This window comes from Plectropomus leopardus, chromosome 10, assembly GCF_008729295.1.
Source record: "Plectropomus leopardus isolate mb chromosome 10, YSFRI_Pleo_2.0, whole genome shotgun sequence".
Taxonomy (NCBI): Eukaryota; Metazoa; Chordata; class Actinopteri; order Perciformes; family Serranidae; genus Plectropomus; species Plectropomus leopardus.
The window spans coordinates 35163759-35178900 of record NC_056472.1 but is presented as its reverse complement, the minus strand read 5'-3'; the positions used below and the strand labels follow the sequence as shown (position 1 = coordinate 35178900).

The window sequence follows — 15142 nt, the reverse complement described above, 5'->3', positions numbered from 1 at the left end:
AAATTTAAGCTCTTTTGGGAAGAAAAGAATTATTTACCAAGTTACTGAGACATCGCTGCGTTTCCGGTGGCTTTTTAGCCACCATATGTAGGAGATTTTTAGCAAGTCATTCATGCGTTGTGTGCTAGGATAGTGCCACGAAAAAGCAGTTGTTTTAACTGAGACATCGCTGTGTTTCCAGTGGGTACTGTGCACCCAAAAGTAGGTATTTTGAGCTAAAACCTGACCTTTTCCTCACCATAACCAGTATTTTTTTACACAAATGTTTCCAACATGGATCATGCGGCAAAGTTCCATCAGAAAACGAAGTAGATCATGAAATCTGAGAAATGTGTGTTTATTTGATTGTACAGGCTGAAATGTTTGTGTAAAAAGTTGCGTATCAGAATAAAGCACTATTAGGATGAGTGTACAGTCAGTGTGACAGCAGCAACATGTCGATTCCTGGATCTTAGACCGCAAATCAAAAAGACTAGTCCTCAAGTCTCCTCAAGTATTTGCATATTTGTCCGTTTAAGTATTCATCTTTACAGTCAGTAGTAAAAAAACACACACATATTACCACTCACACTCAGGAAAAGTCACATTCAGAATAGAGAAAATACACAAAGGCATTAAGTGTTTCATTATGAGTCTCACGTTTAAGTCAGTGCTGCGACACAGCCTCTGGAGAGGAGCGACTTTGTATTCAAAGAGGAGGCCGACTGCACCTTCTAGGTCACAGTGTTTCCCAGATAAAACCCTCTTCACCAGGAGGCACGCTGGAGTCGGAGTGCTAATGAGACTGATGGAAAAAACGCGATTCTGTGCACATTTGATGGACTTTTTCCTCATTAAAAATATTGATAAGGAGGCAACTGGTATGCATGCATGGAGCAAGACAAACAAGAGCATGTTTCACATAATAAACAGAAAAATGAGCGTTTTGAGTTTACAGATGCTGTATTCCAGCTCAGTGCTTATTTCAGGTCATATTCAGGATGAGTGATTCTATGCTCCTTTCTGTCATGAATGTACGATAACAGAAACACAAGTATCCATAAACACAGAGATCAGGGGAGTTAATTAGCCCTGGAGTTTGGAAGAACTGTGTGGCACCACGACATACGCATCAACTCCTCAATGAAGTAAAATCGTTGTGTAATATTTACTTAGTATTAATTGTTATCCATTTTAACCAAATGTTCCCTATGTGTAGTTAGTACCATGGAATAATTTTACAGAAGTGTAAGAATAAAGAAAGACTTTGAAGACAGTCAGTCTATGACACAGTATGACTTAGGTGTTGTTGGTGTTGTACATACAACTTGAATTACTGTTTATAAACTGTTTATCGTGTGTTTGTGTGCAGGCGCATACATTCGTGTGTATATATATTATGCTTAATATTTATGAATGTGTGTATGTGTATATGTGTGAATTCAGTGGGACATATATATGTGCATGTATGTATAAATGCATGTTTATCTTTGTATGTATGTGAGTCTGAGAGATTAAGTTCACAAATTAAGTAACTGATCAGCTGAGAAGGGGCAGGAAATAATTTTATACTTGCTCCTACTCCTTTTTGAACATGTAAGATGCAATTTCTTGTTACTTATTTAAAGCTGTTCATTAAGTCTTTTGTAAAGGTTATCATCCTTGTCTTTGTTATTTTGTTTAATTTTTATCTTTTTCTGTTTGTTTGCTTTACATGTTCAAAATACCTACCTACCTAATAAAATCATAAAAGGTGGGGTAAATATTTAGCTTTTATTTATTGATAAATGGCCCTGTTATGTGGGTCGCTACTTATTATTTGGTAAATATTACTTACAAATAAAAAAGTAAGTACATGTTGTTAGTTCTTTCACTGAAAGGCGAAGTCCCTCCACTTCTGGTGTCCCCTATTCAACCTTATTTTAGGAAAAACTATGTACAAGGTTTATCAATTCAAGACAATTTTTTAAAGTCAAGAAAGTCCGAGTTTGTTGTAGGTTTGTCCCAGTAATATTTAGTTTATCACCCACGCCAGCGAGCTCAATAAGAAGCTATGTTCCATTCACAAGTGCTACGCTGGTGCGTTTTATGAGCTTTTCTTCTTTGTTTTTCGATAATTTTGTCTGTGTTTAAGCATATGGCATACACTTTGATAAAATAGAGAATAGATAGAACTTTTAACGGTCCAGGCTGGCTTTAATCTTGGATTTTTCACTGTGCTTATTGATGATTCTTCATATTTTTCAGGATCACAGTTGTTTTTGAGGCACCGTATTTCAGGAGATATTTTCTTGACAGAAGTGTATAAAAAATATGAAACTATTCAAGTTCACCTGTGAGGTGATTCTCTGCATTTCTATTTAAATGAGTTTTACCATTTAGATATCAAACACCGAATTCAGGAAAATTGGCAGCAGCTTCAAGGTTAAAAAAATACAATCTGTTTTTATTATTAGCCGGGGGAAGAAAAGTCTTCTTTAAGGTTCCCATCAGTGGGACTTTAACACATTTGATTGAGGCTGCTGTGATTTCTGCATTTCATCCTCTGTCTTGTCACAGATCAGAAGAGCTTAGAAACAAAAGGCACTTTACAACAGATTCGGATTCGTAGCTTTGGTGTTTGTCTCTAGTGGTGAGCCGGCTACTCTGCGTCTGGCGGAGATGATCGCTCTCCAGACACAGCGACTTTGAAGTCCTGCCTCCGTCGCTGTGTCTTCGGAGTTTCACTTTTTCTGACCTTTTTTAAGATTTACACCAAAAAGCTCACCTCCCAGCTGCTCTAACCTTCTGGTTGCCGCCATCCGTTATTAACTTGCATCACGTGGACAGGTCTCGTCACCTCAGAGCTCCACGGTCCGCAGGTGGCCGCGCGGGGAAACTGCCGCCAACACGCTCTGTGGCAAACACTCTGACTGCTCCACCGTGCTGCCGCAACAGGACCAGTGGGGCTTCCCAGGATGTCCTTTATGACCGTGACCGCAACCTTTAAATCCTCCTGCAGTCAGACAGACAGGGAGGAGGACGGACATGAGATGAAGGCCAACTTTGAGGTTTGTGAGTCCTAAGCTTTTATTGTTTAAATAAGAGCTGTTTTATATCAGTGTCTTCTATATGTAGCTGTGGAGGAATGCAACTAAGTATATGCATAAGTACACACTATGTACAGTTTTGAAATACCTGTACTTTACTTGAGTATATCCATTTTACTCCACCAGATCAATCTTGATTGTTTCGGTGTGAGTTTCTGAGTGTTGGAGATCTTGGTCGTAGAAATGTCTGCTTTCTCTCCAGTATTATAGAACTAAATGGCACTCGGCTTGCAGTGCTAAAAGTGCCAAAAAAAACATTTAAAAAACTCGACATAAATGTCTCTTTCAAGAAATAAAGACCCCGTTACTCAAGATAATCCACAGATTTTTTTTTTGAGCAGTTGCATGTAGAAACAATTTTCTTTCAAACTACACTGGGATTTCTACAGCTTAAGGCATGTGGGGTTTAAGTTTTTTTTAAAGATTTTGGATGCCTCTTGGAATTAAACTTGAGACTAATAATAAAAACATGCATCAACATCAATGACATAAGGTTGGGAGGAAATATATTTTACTTTTTAAATATTTATTGTAACATAAAACATGAATCTTTGATGATGTTAATGCAAGAGGCTTTTTGTAAGTTATTATTATTTTTTTTAGCTTTTTATAGGCAATGTCAGAAAACAAAATTCATAAAAATCTCATTTCAGGTGTCTCAGCATTTTTAAGACTTTTGAAAGACAGACAAAATACATTTTAATGCCAGTTAAGGCCTAATTTTTAGATGAATGGATTTGTTGCCTTTTAAGACTTTTAATGGATCTGTGGGAATCCGCTGGTAGATGACCTATCACCAAACCAATGAGGACATCAATAATATTTACAACTCATGCTGTCACAAGAACGAGCCTCTGTTCATAAGTGGATGCACACAGTGATACATCCTTTAAAAATGTCTGGAGGGAGACTTTAAGAACAATTTTGTGCGCAATTTTTGTTGTGTTTGTTTCCCTTTCTATGGGAATATTTTAAAAATTTATTTTTTGTACCTGGCATGGTTCCTGCGCAGCCACAGCGAGCCTCTTTGGCACCTCCGCTGGAGCAGAAAGAGCAGCAGTGAAACGTCCCGCTGTGACGCCTGAACTTCCTTTTCACATTCAGAAGAAACGGAGAACCCTGCAGGACGAGACGGGAAAGAGTCAGTGAGCCGGTGAGTCGAAACAAAAACTGAAAAATGACTGAATTCTAATGAGTCAAACAAGCATCCAATTAGGTAAATTTAACACCAGAGCTCTCGAACACAGCATGTTTAATTTTTTCTTTGGTCTAAAGAGAATTTTGTCCATGCTGATTTAATGTGTCAGGATGATGTTAACAGCCCTGAGGAGGCAACCTGTGAGCGGCGGGCAAAACCGTGTTTCTGTCAAACCTAATTTTAAGATGTCGTCCTCTCAGCTGCAAAACATCATTAATAACTGTTTATCTTACTATAAATAATCGTTAGAATAAAATGTGCTTCAAATAAACTGATTCCCTGGATTCTCATATTTTGCAGTGACAAACTCCATGAGTCGGTTTTGTACCTTGACGTGTTGAGCTTTGACACAAACCCACACTGAGTAGGTTCCTGGCTCTTCAGGTGTGTATGAAACTCGGTAAGAACCATCGTTGTTGTCAACCACCGTCGTCTCCACTGTGCTGAAGGAAAGAAACAAAGCATCTTGTTAACAGTGAATATTACTGAGAAAATGAAGCTGATGAAGCCAGAAATATATCTTAAAGCTTGTTGTCATTGGACTAAAAAACCCCACTATAAACTCTGAGCATACTGCAATTAAAGTGGACAGAGAGAAAACTAGACTTCTGTTCCTCCTGTTCAGGTTCAAATTTATGCTCAAACACTTGGCAAAGCACATAACAAATGAACAACCATTTCTTGTTTGTATTATCACCAATCTCTGTTTCACAATCAGCTGATTCTTAATTTAAGGTTATCTGTTTGACAAGCTTAGTCAAATTCTTCTCTGACAAACAACCAGAGATCATAACTCATCCATACATGTGTTTTATAGACATGTATTTTGATTTCTGCTTGGAAAACAAAGCCCTCACAAGGTGCTGGCTACTTCCTGAACCCCTGACAATACAGGGTGGATAGATATAGTAAATGATATTTATGTTATGGAAAAGATGACTTTCTCTTCTTTGCCATCAGAAGTGTGTTCATTGGGCTCTGTACCAAATATGTAAGACCTTTACAGCCAGATTTTGTAGAGGTATTGGATAAATGACCGTATTATGTTATTCTATTCTGACTGCTATTCTTTTACATGCACACTTTGTCTCTAATAAATTGAAAAAAAAAAAAAAAAAAACATTTTTGGAAAATCTGAACAGTAGGGGGAATTTAACTGTCTGTCTTGATTTATGTTCTGTACTACAAAACAAACAAACATACACACCGATAACCTCTCTTAACTCCCTGAGTTAAGTTTAAAAAAAACAACAACAAAAACATTACCTTCAAGAAGTGCTAAAAAAATATGAGAATTTTGAAACATAATTTTAAGTATTTAACTATAATTATAAGTCATAATTTTCCCCTCAGGCATTTTTCCTTAGCTTTTATGAAATTTTTATTTATTTATTTATTTATTTTTTACACTACTTATTTCTGCAAGTTGTGTAACATTTCTTACCAAGTTGCTCATTGCCTTTTTACTGCATATCTTGAATAAATCACAACAATGTGTCCAGAGCTCAAAGGTTTAAAACCTGTGAAAAGCATCTGAAAGCAGCACAAGAAAAGTGATGTCGCTCTAAGTTTCAAAGGGTTAACCTCTGCACAACAACTGAAGTAAATCATGGTGTTAATATGCCACAGGTTAACCTATTTTATGCATCAACATGTCACCACCTCCGACACTACTGATCATTTTTACTGCATAAACTAGGAGGTTGTGATGATAACTGAAATGTAACAGGTTTGGTGCACTCGAGGAAGTGGTTTGTGTGGTTGTTTACTAAGAAATGGTGCTGGTCACACTAGAGTTTATCAAGGTAACCACATCAGATCTGGTGCAAGTGACTGCGGTTTGATGATGCAGGTCACTCAGATTACACGCTGTAGATGAAGCACACATGCCGCCCTCACTTGGCTGCAAGAGTTAATAAACTAAAAAGGGCAGGCACTCATGCATGCGGGCTGCTGTGGATAACTGATGATGGTGAGAATCAGATATTAATCAGACATGAGTCCTTTTGACGTTGCCATTAATGGAGGAAAAAAAACAACCTTTTATGGTTGAAGAATATTTAATTAAAGTGAAACATGATTAAAAGTTGTTTGTGTGCTTTCGGAGAGGTCTATTAAGGGTGTCGCTCCTCAAAGCAAAGTAGCAAAAACAGCTCAGCACACAGGTGCAGCGTGCTCTGCTGACCTGCTCGCAGCAGCTGGGTGGGAGACGGTGAAAAACTTGAGATCTCGACACTAAAACTGCTGCATGTGGCTGTATTGAAAATGACACTCGCATTACTGTGAGAGTAAAACCTCATGGTGCCCCCATGAAAATGCACTTCCCCAGCACAAATATAGAGCCATCAATACCTCGCTCCAGGAAACTGGAGCCGGGCTGGATGACATGGCCTATGAATAATATTTATATAAAAGCAGTACTTTTTGGCTATATCATGATGCATGATACATATATAGGTATTTTGAAATCCCTGATAAACTTCTGTAGATTACTAAAATACTAAACTACCGATATAATTAAGTTATATAAAGTACTGTTTCGATAAAGCTAAATGAAGCACTGTTGTAATCAAGTTATATAAAGCACTTTTTAACATAAAACTGTATTGAAGTGCTGTTACAATAAAGATAAATAAAGTACTGTTACAACAAAATTAAATAAAGTATTTTTGCAACAAAGTTAAATAAAGTACTGTCAACATAAAGCTAAATAAAGTACTGTCATAAGAAAGTTAAATTAAGTACTGTTATAGTAAAGTTAAATAAATTACTGTTACAATAAAGTAAAAAAAAATACTATAAAAGTATTGGTACAATAAGTAAGCAATATCACACAAGAGGGAGTGCTGTTATCCTGAAAATCATCACTGCTGTGATTCCGTTATTTATAGTAATGCAATCCATTGAATATTATGAATATATCACCCACCTCTAGGTTAAAGGTAAGTTTTATCATCGACCCGGCCTGTTCCCTCTTATTCTGTGAATCAGAGAGCTTCCTGAAAACTAAACAGTCGACACAGCAGGTCAGACTCTCCGACACTCACCACTTTTTCTTCTCCTTGTGAACGATGCTGACCAGGACGTGCTCTCCACCTCGCGCCACCTGCTCCCCGGCTGCGTCTCGGCACAGCAGCGTGAAGTGGCCCTGCTGACCCTCCCTGCCCGTCTGCAGACCTGTGACCGGAGGGTTAGAGGTCAGAGGTTAGAGGTTAGAGGTCATGATAATGCACTGTCAAACACACACAGATAATGTACATCTATTAATGTGACGCAGAAAGGTTTTATATAAGCGCACAAATAAAGGACACATCAAAAAAGCCGGAAAAAACTCTCGGACAATCTTGACTCAAGTATACACGCACACACTCTGCAAACAAACAAGAGGCAGAAAAAACACAGATATTATGCCGACCTCAAACCAAATGACTTTTCAAGCATTTTTTCAGACAAATTTCCGTTGTAGTATCACTACTTTTACCTCACTAAAGTTGTCATAACACGCAGTCCTTTTCTTGTCTTGACATTCTGACAAAACCAAACATGTTTAATACGTTATAAATTTTTAGTTTCGGCTCCAGCAATAGCTGCACTTTCTCCAGCACCAAACAGGAATCAGCAGATCAGCTGACATCAGCTAACCGTCAGAGGCTGGTTGCAAGTTGAGGCAACAAAATACAAAATACTATAAGTATGTAGTATACACAAATACCATTTCTTTATGGATTATATTGATGCCGAACTTACAAGATTACTGTCTACAAATGACACCTTTTACCTTGTGTTTCTGGAGTTATGTATTTTTGTGAACAAAACAGAATTGTTAAATCTCATATTTCTTAAAGGGAGTTTGGCATATTCAACATCAGGAGCAAGGATGGAAAAAAGTTTCTAAAGCAATTCAGTTTTAGTCTTGAAAATTGTGACCTTGCAAGATACCGAGCATTTGCAAAAGTTTTATAGTGGATGACTAAAAACTCACATTTTTCTTTAGATGTGAGAGGGTGTCAAATTTAAGTCTTTTTTTAAAATAAACTAGGCATTAGAAGGAGAGAAGGACTTGTCTCTCTGAGTTAGACATTAGATCACAGATGCTCGTCACACTGAAAGCGGCACTTCATCATTCAGACACACCGCAACACCAGGACAGACATTTGCCCCTGAAGACTCTGAACACACAGACACACACACCATCTCACCCTCAAAACAGCCCCCGACTGACTGCTTACATAAGCCCATCTCCCCCTCAGCATATGGCGGCTGCAGTCAGTGTGAGTGTGACTCCAGGCACAAATGGGCTTCAGTGCTGCTGACCCAACATTTCCAAAAGCCTCACATCATTATTTCGTGTTTCATTAAGTTATTCTGGGGAACACAACTGCTGGAGATATTCATCAGCTATTGTGGCGTCGCTGTCACGTTAAAGCCAACATCGTTTGTGTTGATATCAGTGATTTATGTTGCTTTGCATTTTGTGTCAGACTCTATTAGCTGCTCGGTAACTAATGATCCGGCTCTGTGTTCATCCATCTGTTGTTATTCAGCGTTTTCCTGTAGCTGCTGGGGCATCTGTTTGGATGCTGTTGCAGTTGCTCCTGTTGATAATAAAACTATTTCTGCTAATCCTGATCATCCCTAAAGGTTTGATAACTGCAGACAAATAAAATGAAATAACACAAACGCAGCTGAGTCAGTTCAGTATTTCACACAGAATCAGAATCTATTATCATATCATTTATCATTTTGTGCCTTCTCTCTAAATTCTGCCATTTTAGGGGGTCAGTGAACACAGCACAGGCGAAACTTATCATGAGTTTTTCTTTTTTTAATTCTAATTGATTAGTTGATCCAATCAGAGCTGATCAGATCAATGGGTGACAGGAGAAGCAGAGTGCAGAGTTAAGTTTCACTTTCACTGCACCTTGTGTTCTGCTGCTCCATCTGTGACAACAGTACGCTCCGCTGTGCAATGAATAACTGCACAGTATATATAATTCATTCTCATTAAAAATGTTTTAATTATGACAGCCCACAACAAATAATATAATTTTTGTCTGTTTTCTCCACCTCTCTTTGAGGCTCCCTTTGCCTGAAAAACACTAAAAACCCCTGGGCTAAATAATCAATCAAAAAAATAAAATAAATAAAATAAAATAAAATAAATAGGATAATCACAAGTTTAAGCTCTAGCTATAAAATCAAATATCTAAAGGTTATTAATATTATACATCAATATTTTAGCAGTAAACCAATTTGCTTCTTAACACAGAATTTTTTTTTATCTTTCATTATATACACCCATATAGGTGATTTTAATTACTTGGGCTGATCAAAGCTCTCACTCGGGCTGTGTGTGCGTGTGTGTGTGTTTGTGTATACAGGGTGTGTTTGATTGACATTTCTCACACTCTCCTGTTAGCTTAGGATTGGGCACTTTACACTTTAATCATTTTAATTGGTACATGGAGTCAGCTCATATCTTTTCTTTGTAGCTGCAACCAGGTAACAGAAGACACTGTGTATGTGTGTGTGTGTGTGTGTGTGTGTGTGGTGAGACTGTTACAATTTATATATTAGGAGGATCTGTCATCCACATTCTTGCTATTTTTACTCAAACACAGGATTGAGTGCAGTAATTACTACCACTACCATCCCTAAAACCTGCTACTACAACAATTACCATCATCGGGACCAGTAGTCTATTACTTCTATCACTGCTGCAACTAACGACTGTGAACGATCTGTGAATTAGTGTGTGTGTGCTCGCTAAGCCGAGCACCCAGCAGCTGTCCCTGTTAAAGACGCAGCTGTTCTGGCCCATATTTCACCTGTGCTGCGGTCCAAATCCGCCACTTCAGACCTTCTTATCACGCAGAGAGAGCGGATTACTGCCAGTAAGCCTGTGTGATTTCTGCTTTCTAATAGTCAACACCGAAATCTTGCCTTTATCGCCCCCCTTTAAATGAAAGAGTGGCTGATGAACGTTAACTCGGGAGGGACAAACAACCTAAAGTGGGTTTAGCTGATGCTGTGATACTATGGATTTATACAGCTCAATCCCACATACAAAAAAAGAGTAAATACAAAAAGGAAGTGTGGATGAATGGAAAGTTTACCGCCTGTGGCCTCAAACAAAACAAAATGCACACAAGCGCCCACACAAATGTTTGACACAAAGCACACACCGACCTCTTGGCAAACACTACAACAAAACACTAATGCACCTCAGTAGTATTGAAGTCTTTGTTTGTTGAGGTTTTCCATTTCCCACGCTGGTAAACACGACTTTAAGCCTTTCTTTGAGTCAAACTGCTACAAATCTCTGCTGGCTGAGGGACAACATTTCCATGTGCTCTTAAGAGTAATGTCTTCGGGGCTACAGCTTTCAGTATCAGTTTATCTGTAAATTAAATTATTTATTTATTCAATAATCAAGACATTATTCAGTCTATGAAAGGTCAGAAAAGAGTAAAAAAGTCCACCACAGTTTCCTACAGCTCAAGTTTACGTCTTCAAATTGCCTTTTTTGAGCAACCAAAAGTCCAAACCTTAAAAATATTAAAAACGTTGCAAAACACTTGGGAAGCTGAAGCTGGAAGCAGCAAAAATAATTAATGCATCATCGACACTGCTGTTTGCAACAGCCCAGACAGGTAAGGTGAATTTATTTTTTTGCGGGCAGTTTTGGCCAAAACCTGATTGTAAACCTTGGCCAGTATTTGAAATAAATAAATGAAATCTCTCAGCTCACTAACTTAAAGTTAAGTTAAGTAAAGTAGAGTTAAGTAGAGTGCGTATGAGTCTGTGTGGGAACCTACATGCTGCTGACCTCGCGGCCATACGGAAACTATGAATTGGCCCTTACTGTATAAGTCCTCTTATATTATTGTTTATGTGTGTGTAAATTAACCCTTTGAAATCTAAGCAAATTGGCTTTTTTTTAAAGAAATATGGGAGGAGGGTAATGAGCAAGTTAATAAGAAATGGTCCAAAAATTTGCAAGAAACTATTAGAAAGTTATATGAAAAAACAAAGCAAAAAGAAAAGTAAAAATTAAAAAAAAAAAAAAAAAAAATCTAATTTTCTCAGCTTTCAGAGGCTTAAATGTGTGTGAAAGGCATCTGAACATAACACAATAAAACTGATGTCAAAAGGTTCCAAAGGGTTAACAAACATTATGCTCAAGCTAGTCATGTTGCCCACCAAGGGTGTGTGTGAGTGTGAGTGATGTTATGTGTGTGTTTCTTACATTATGAAAGCGTGGAGGTTGAACTACTTGTGTTCAAACTTTAAAATCAGTCATTCCTGCCACTCGAAAATGTCCTGCAGCTACTTGCATTATCACTATTGTTTGTGTGTGTGTGTGTGTGTGTGTGTGTGTGTAAACATCCCCTCAGCTCTCCTGCACTGAGTCACCTCAACATTCCTTCAGTCTCGCAGGAATTCTTTGAGCACCCAGGAAGGCAACAATAACAGTCATTACGTGCTCCAGGAGTCTGACCTCCCCCACATCCTTATCCAATCCGCTCCACCCAGCCTCCTGTAACTACTCCCGCAGGGTGAACTCCTCAGATAGTTTTCATTCCTACCAGGCTGAGTAGCACTTTAGAAAATAAATATCTAACACAGAAGGTGCTCTGGATAATAAATGCATCCACAGCTTTTCAAACAAAAGACAGACTTAGGACAGCTCAGACTCCTGATTTTTTCTGATATCTGATCTTATCTGATATGCAATGGTGTAATCACCTGAGGGGTTGTTTGTGTAAGGCCAGCGTTAAGATAAACTACAGTTGTTTTGTTAATAAAAAAAAAATTAAAAAAAAAAAAAATAATATATATATATATATATTTCAATGCTATCAATGCACAAATACGTCGCCAACATGCGAACAAGCATATGACATCATCTAGCAACTTTTTTTGAATTATGGAGCTAGAACTGGCTTTCATGTTAAAAGAGTTGGCAACACTAGGCAGGTTTCCATTAACCCTAAAATTGCACAAATTGAAATTACTACTATGACATATGGCCAATGAAAACACATCAACTTTGTGTTGGCATTTCAGGCGATTCCAAAAAGCCATATTTCGCAAAACTGCAATGGAAACACTTTTTTTGCTTTCATAGGTCACATGATGCCATGGCTACGTGCTTGTCGGTAGGAACTGGCTCCCTCGGGCATGATGCAGCAGACACTGTAACTCCTCAAAAGTTGAGCGGCTCATCCGAAAGTTTTAAATTCACAATTCCTCTGTGAAACCGTGAACTATCACCTCTCAGAAATCCATCACACGTTGCCGCTCCCACGTATAAGGGTCTTGCCTTTCCATTATCGCTCGCATAACACGCCTATGTCACGTTCGAATGGAAATACTAACGGCTAGTACGGTGGCTGCAATAGAAATAAAGGGCGAAGCTTTACACCACAGAGCAGTAACAGACGTTTTAGTTGCATTAACACACTGTGGGATTTGATATTTTCATGAGCTTCATTGACAATGACAAAAATATGAAACCACAACCTTTTCTTTTAAAAGGAAGAAAATTGAAAAGTTAAAAAGAGAGAAAAAGGTTACAAAGTCATACGCAAACACCTGATCCCGAAAATACTTAATTTAGCCATTTATTCCAGGATATTAGCCTGGGTATTGACCTAATGAGGATAAAACAGCTCTGTGAGCACTGACTGAAAATTACTGGAATACGTGATATGGATTTTAAGAAAACACTTTTTATCCTAAGTATTTGCCTACCTTCCCCTTCTATGGTGCACTTGCTGAGGTCCACTGTCCTAGAGTTGATCACCCCAACCACCGGGTAGCCGTCCACCACCCCTGCTGGTTCCCTGGGCAGGAAGCTGATGCCGCTGCCGTCATCCAGGGCGACGGTTGCTGGGTGGGGGTCGTAGCTGCTCTCCACCAGGCTGGTCAGTCTTCTCAGAGTCACTCCTTTAGCGCTGAGGATCTCTGCGTCTGAGCCGCAGCTTAGCAGTCTCTCCGCAAACTCCACACCGCCGCTGACGTCCAACAGAGCCTGCTGCAGCTGCGCCCTCTGCAGGTAGAGCTGGTTCCTGTCCGACAAAGATAGAGTGGACTAGAAGTACCGCCACGTGGTTGTGCGCCTCAACGCAGTCAAGTGGCAATTTGATCTGTGTTATTTATAACTGCACTTATAATGGTATTAACTTTGTTCGTTAATATAGAACAACAAATCAATACAATAAACTGCTTTGAATCACTTTTTCTTTGAAATGTTGTATTTAAAGAAACAACTCTGTGGGAACTGTTTTTTGTCATACCTGCGTTGGACACGGAGCTCCTCCAGGCCGTGCAGCAGAGACAGGCAGTGGGATTCCACAGCGCTGGCGTAAGCTCGAGCAAACGCCCTCACCTCGCTCGCTGTTGCATCTACTCGTGCCTGCAAAGCGTCCTGGGATGCTTCCACCTAAAACAAATAGTTTGTTTTTTAATTAAGATACTTCATCTTTGTGAAAAGTCAAGTCTCTTTTTTAAGCTGTTGCTTTAAATAAACACTGAACTCTGTTTTGCACCTTCTGTAGTGACTCCTTCAGACGGTCCATACGAGGTCGCAGGCGCGCCGAGACCAGCTCCCGGATGCGGTCTCCATGGCGATCGATAACATCATGTGTGGGGCAGCAGCGGTGGTCGCGGTGCAGCGTGGCGGCACACTCCAGGCAGACGGGCAGGTCGCAGGGCTGACAGAAGAGACGAAGCTCTTGGCCGGGATGGAGGGAGCAGAGGACGGGGCGACTCAGACGACCACGAGACTTCAGCTCCTCCAGACACTGAACGGAGTGAGACGCTGTTCGCTTCTGCCGCCTGCAGACAGGAGAGACAACAGATACAGATAGATACAGATAGATATTTATGTCAGAATAAACCTCTGGTGTAACCTCAGATCTGGTAAAAATACACCTGGAGATCAGACGTTACCTGTGACTGGCTGTGGGAGAAGAGAAAACATCTGAAATCAGGGTTGACAGATTATCGGCCTGGCCGATTATTAGAGCCGATATTTGGCATTTTGTCAATTTTTTGTACCAGCATTTCATTTTAATAATCACCAATAAAATTACTTAATGAAAAAGTGCAAAGAAAGTGTCCGAAAGGGAGGAACTTTTACTTTGTAAAACCTCAGGGACCTATTTTTATGACCTATTTTATTTTTCATTGAAATGTTTACTTCACTTTGTAAAAAAGTTGCTGGGAACTTGCTTTAGGCTATATGATGTTAAAAGCTTCAGTTTTGAAAATTTCAATGAGATATTCTCGCTATTTTTGTAAATAAATAATGGTTTCATCAGTCTCATTAACTACTAATAATTAGTACTGAAAAACCAATATCGGTCGACCCCTACAAATAAACTCTATAAATGAACAGAGCAGACTCTACCTGTGCGCCTGGCAGCAGAACTCGCACAGGTTGACGCAGCAAACTTCGCAGCGGCTCTCGGCGCCTCCTTCGCCGCACAGGTCGCACCCCAGCGGGCCGTCCGTCACCAGGGTCTCCAGGAAGACCTCATCCAGCGCCAGGTGGTCTGTGCTCAGCCCTGCCGGTCCAGACGGAGGGATATCCACCTCGGAGTCGCAGTCCGGGCAGAGCACCGTGACAGTGACGGCGGGTCGGTCCTCCTCCGCCGCCTCCCCCCCGCTGCGCGAGGACACCGAGAACGGCTCCAGCTGGCCGATACAGTCCGAGCAGAAGGTGTGCAGGCAGGGGAGGATTTTAGGGTCCCGGTACAAGCGTTTACACACGTTACAAACCGCTCTCGGGTTCACCAAGTCTCCATTTTTTAGTTCATGCCCCGAGTGTAACTTCAGCGGCTCCGTGTTTTGTTTCAGCTCAGACTGG

General features: G+C 39.8%; 1 protein-coding gene across 1 annotated transcript in view; it reads right to left on the bottom strand.

Annotated features, from left to right (window-relative positions):
• Positions 1-1411: 1411 nt before the first annotated feature.
• Positions 1412-15142, bottom strand: part of LOC121948676 (tripartite motif-containing protein 45-like) — a 15292-nt gene continuing 1561 nt past the window's right edge. The window contains exons 2-9 of the mRNA XM_042494074.1: positions 14684-15138; positions 13821-14109; positions 13569-13714; positions 13024-13340; positions 7314-7443; positions 4595-4709; positions 4061-4187; positions 1412-2974 (exon numbers count right to left, since the gene is read on the bottom strand). Coding sequence (XP_042350008.1) covers positions 2820-2974; positions 4061-4187; positions 4595-4709; positions 7314-7443; positions 13024-13340; positions 13569-13714; positions 13821-14109; positions 14684-15138 — 1734 coding nt within the window. The 3' untranslated portion in view covers positions 1412-2819. The remainder of the gene's footprint in view (positions 2975-4060; positions 4188-4594; positions 4710-7313; positions 7444-13023; positions 13341-13568; positions 13715-13820; positions 14110-14683; positions 15139-15142) is intronic.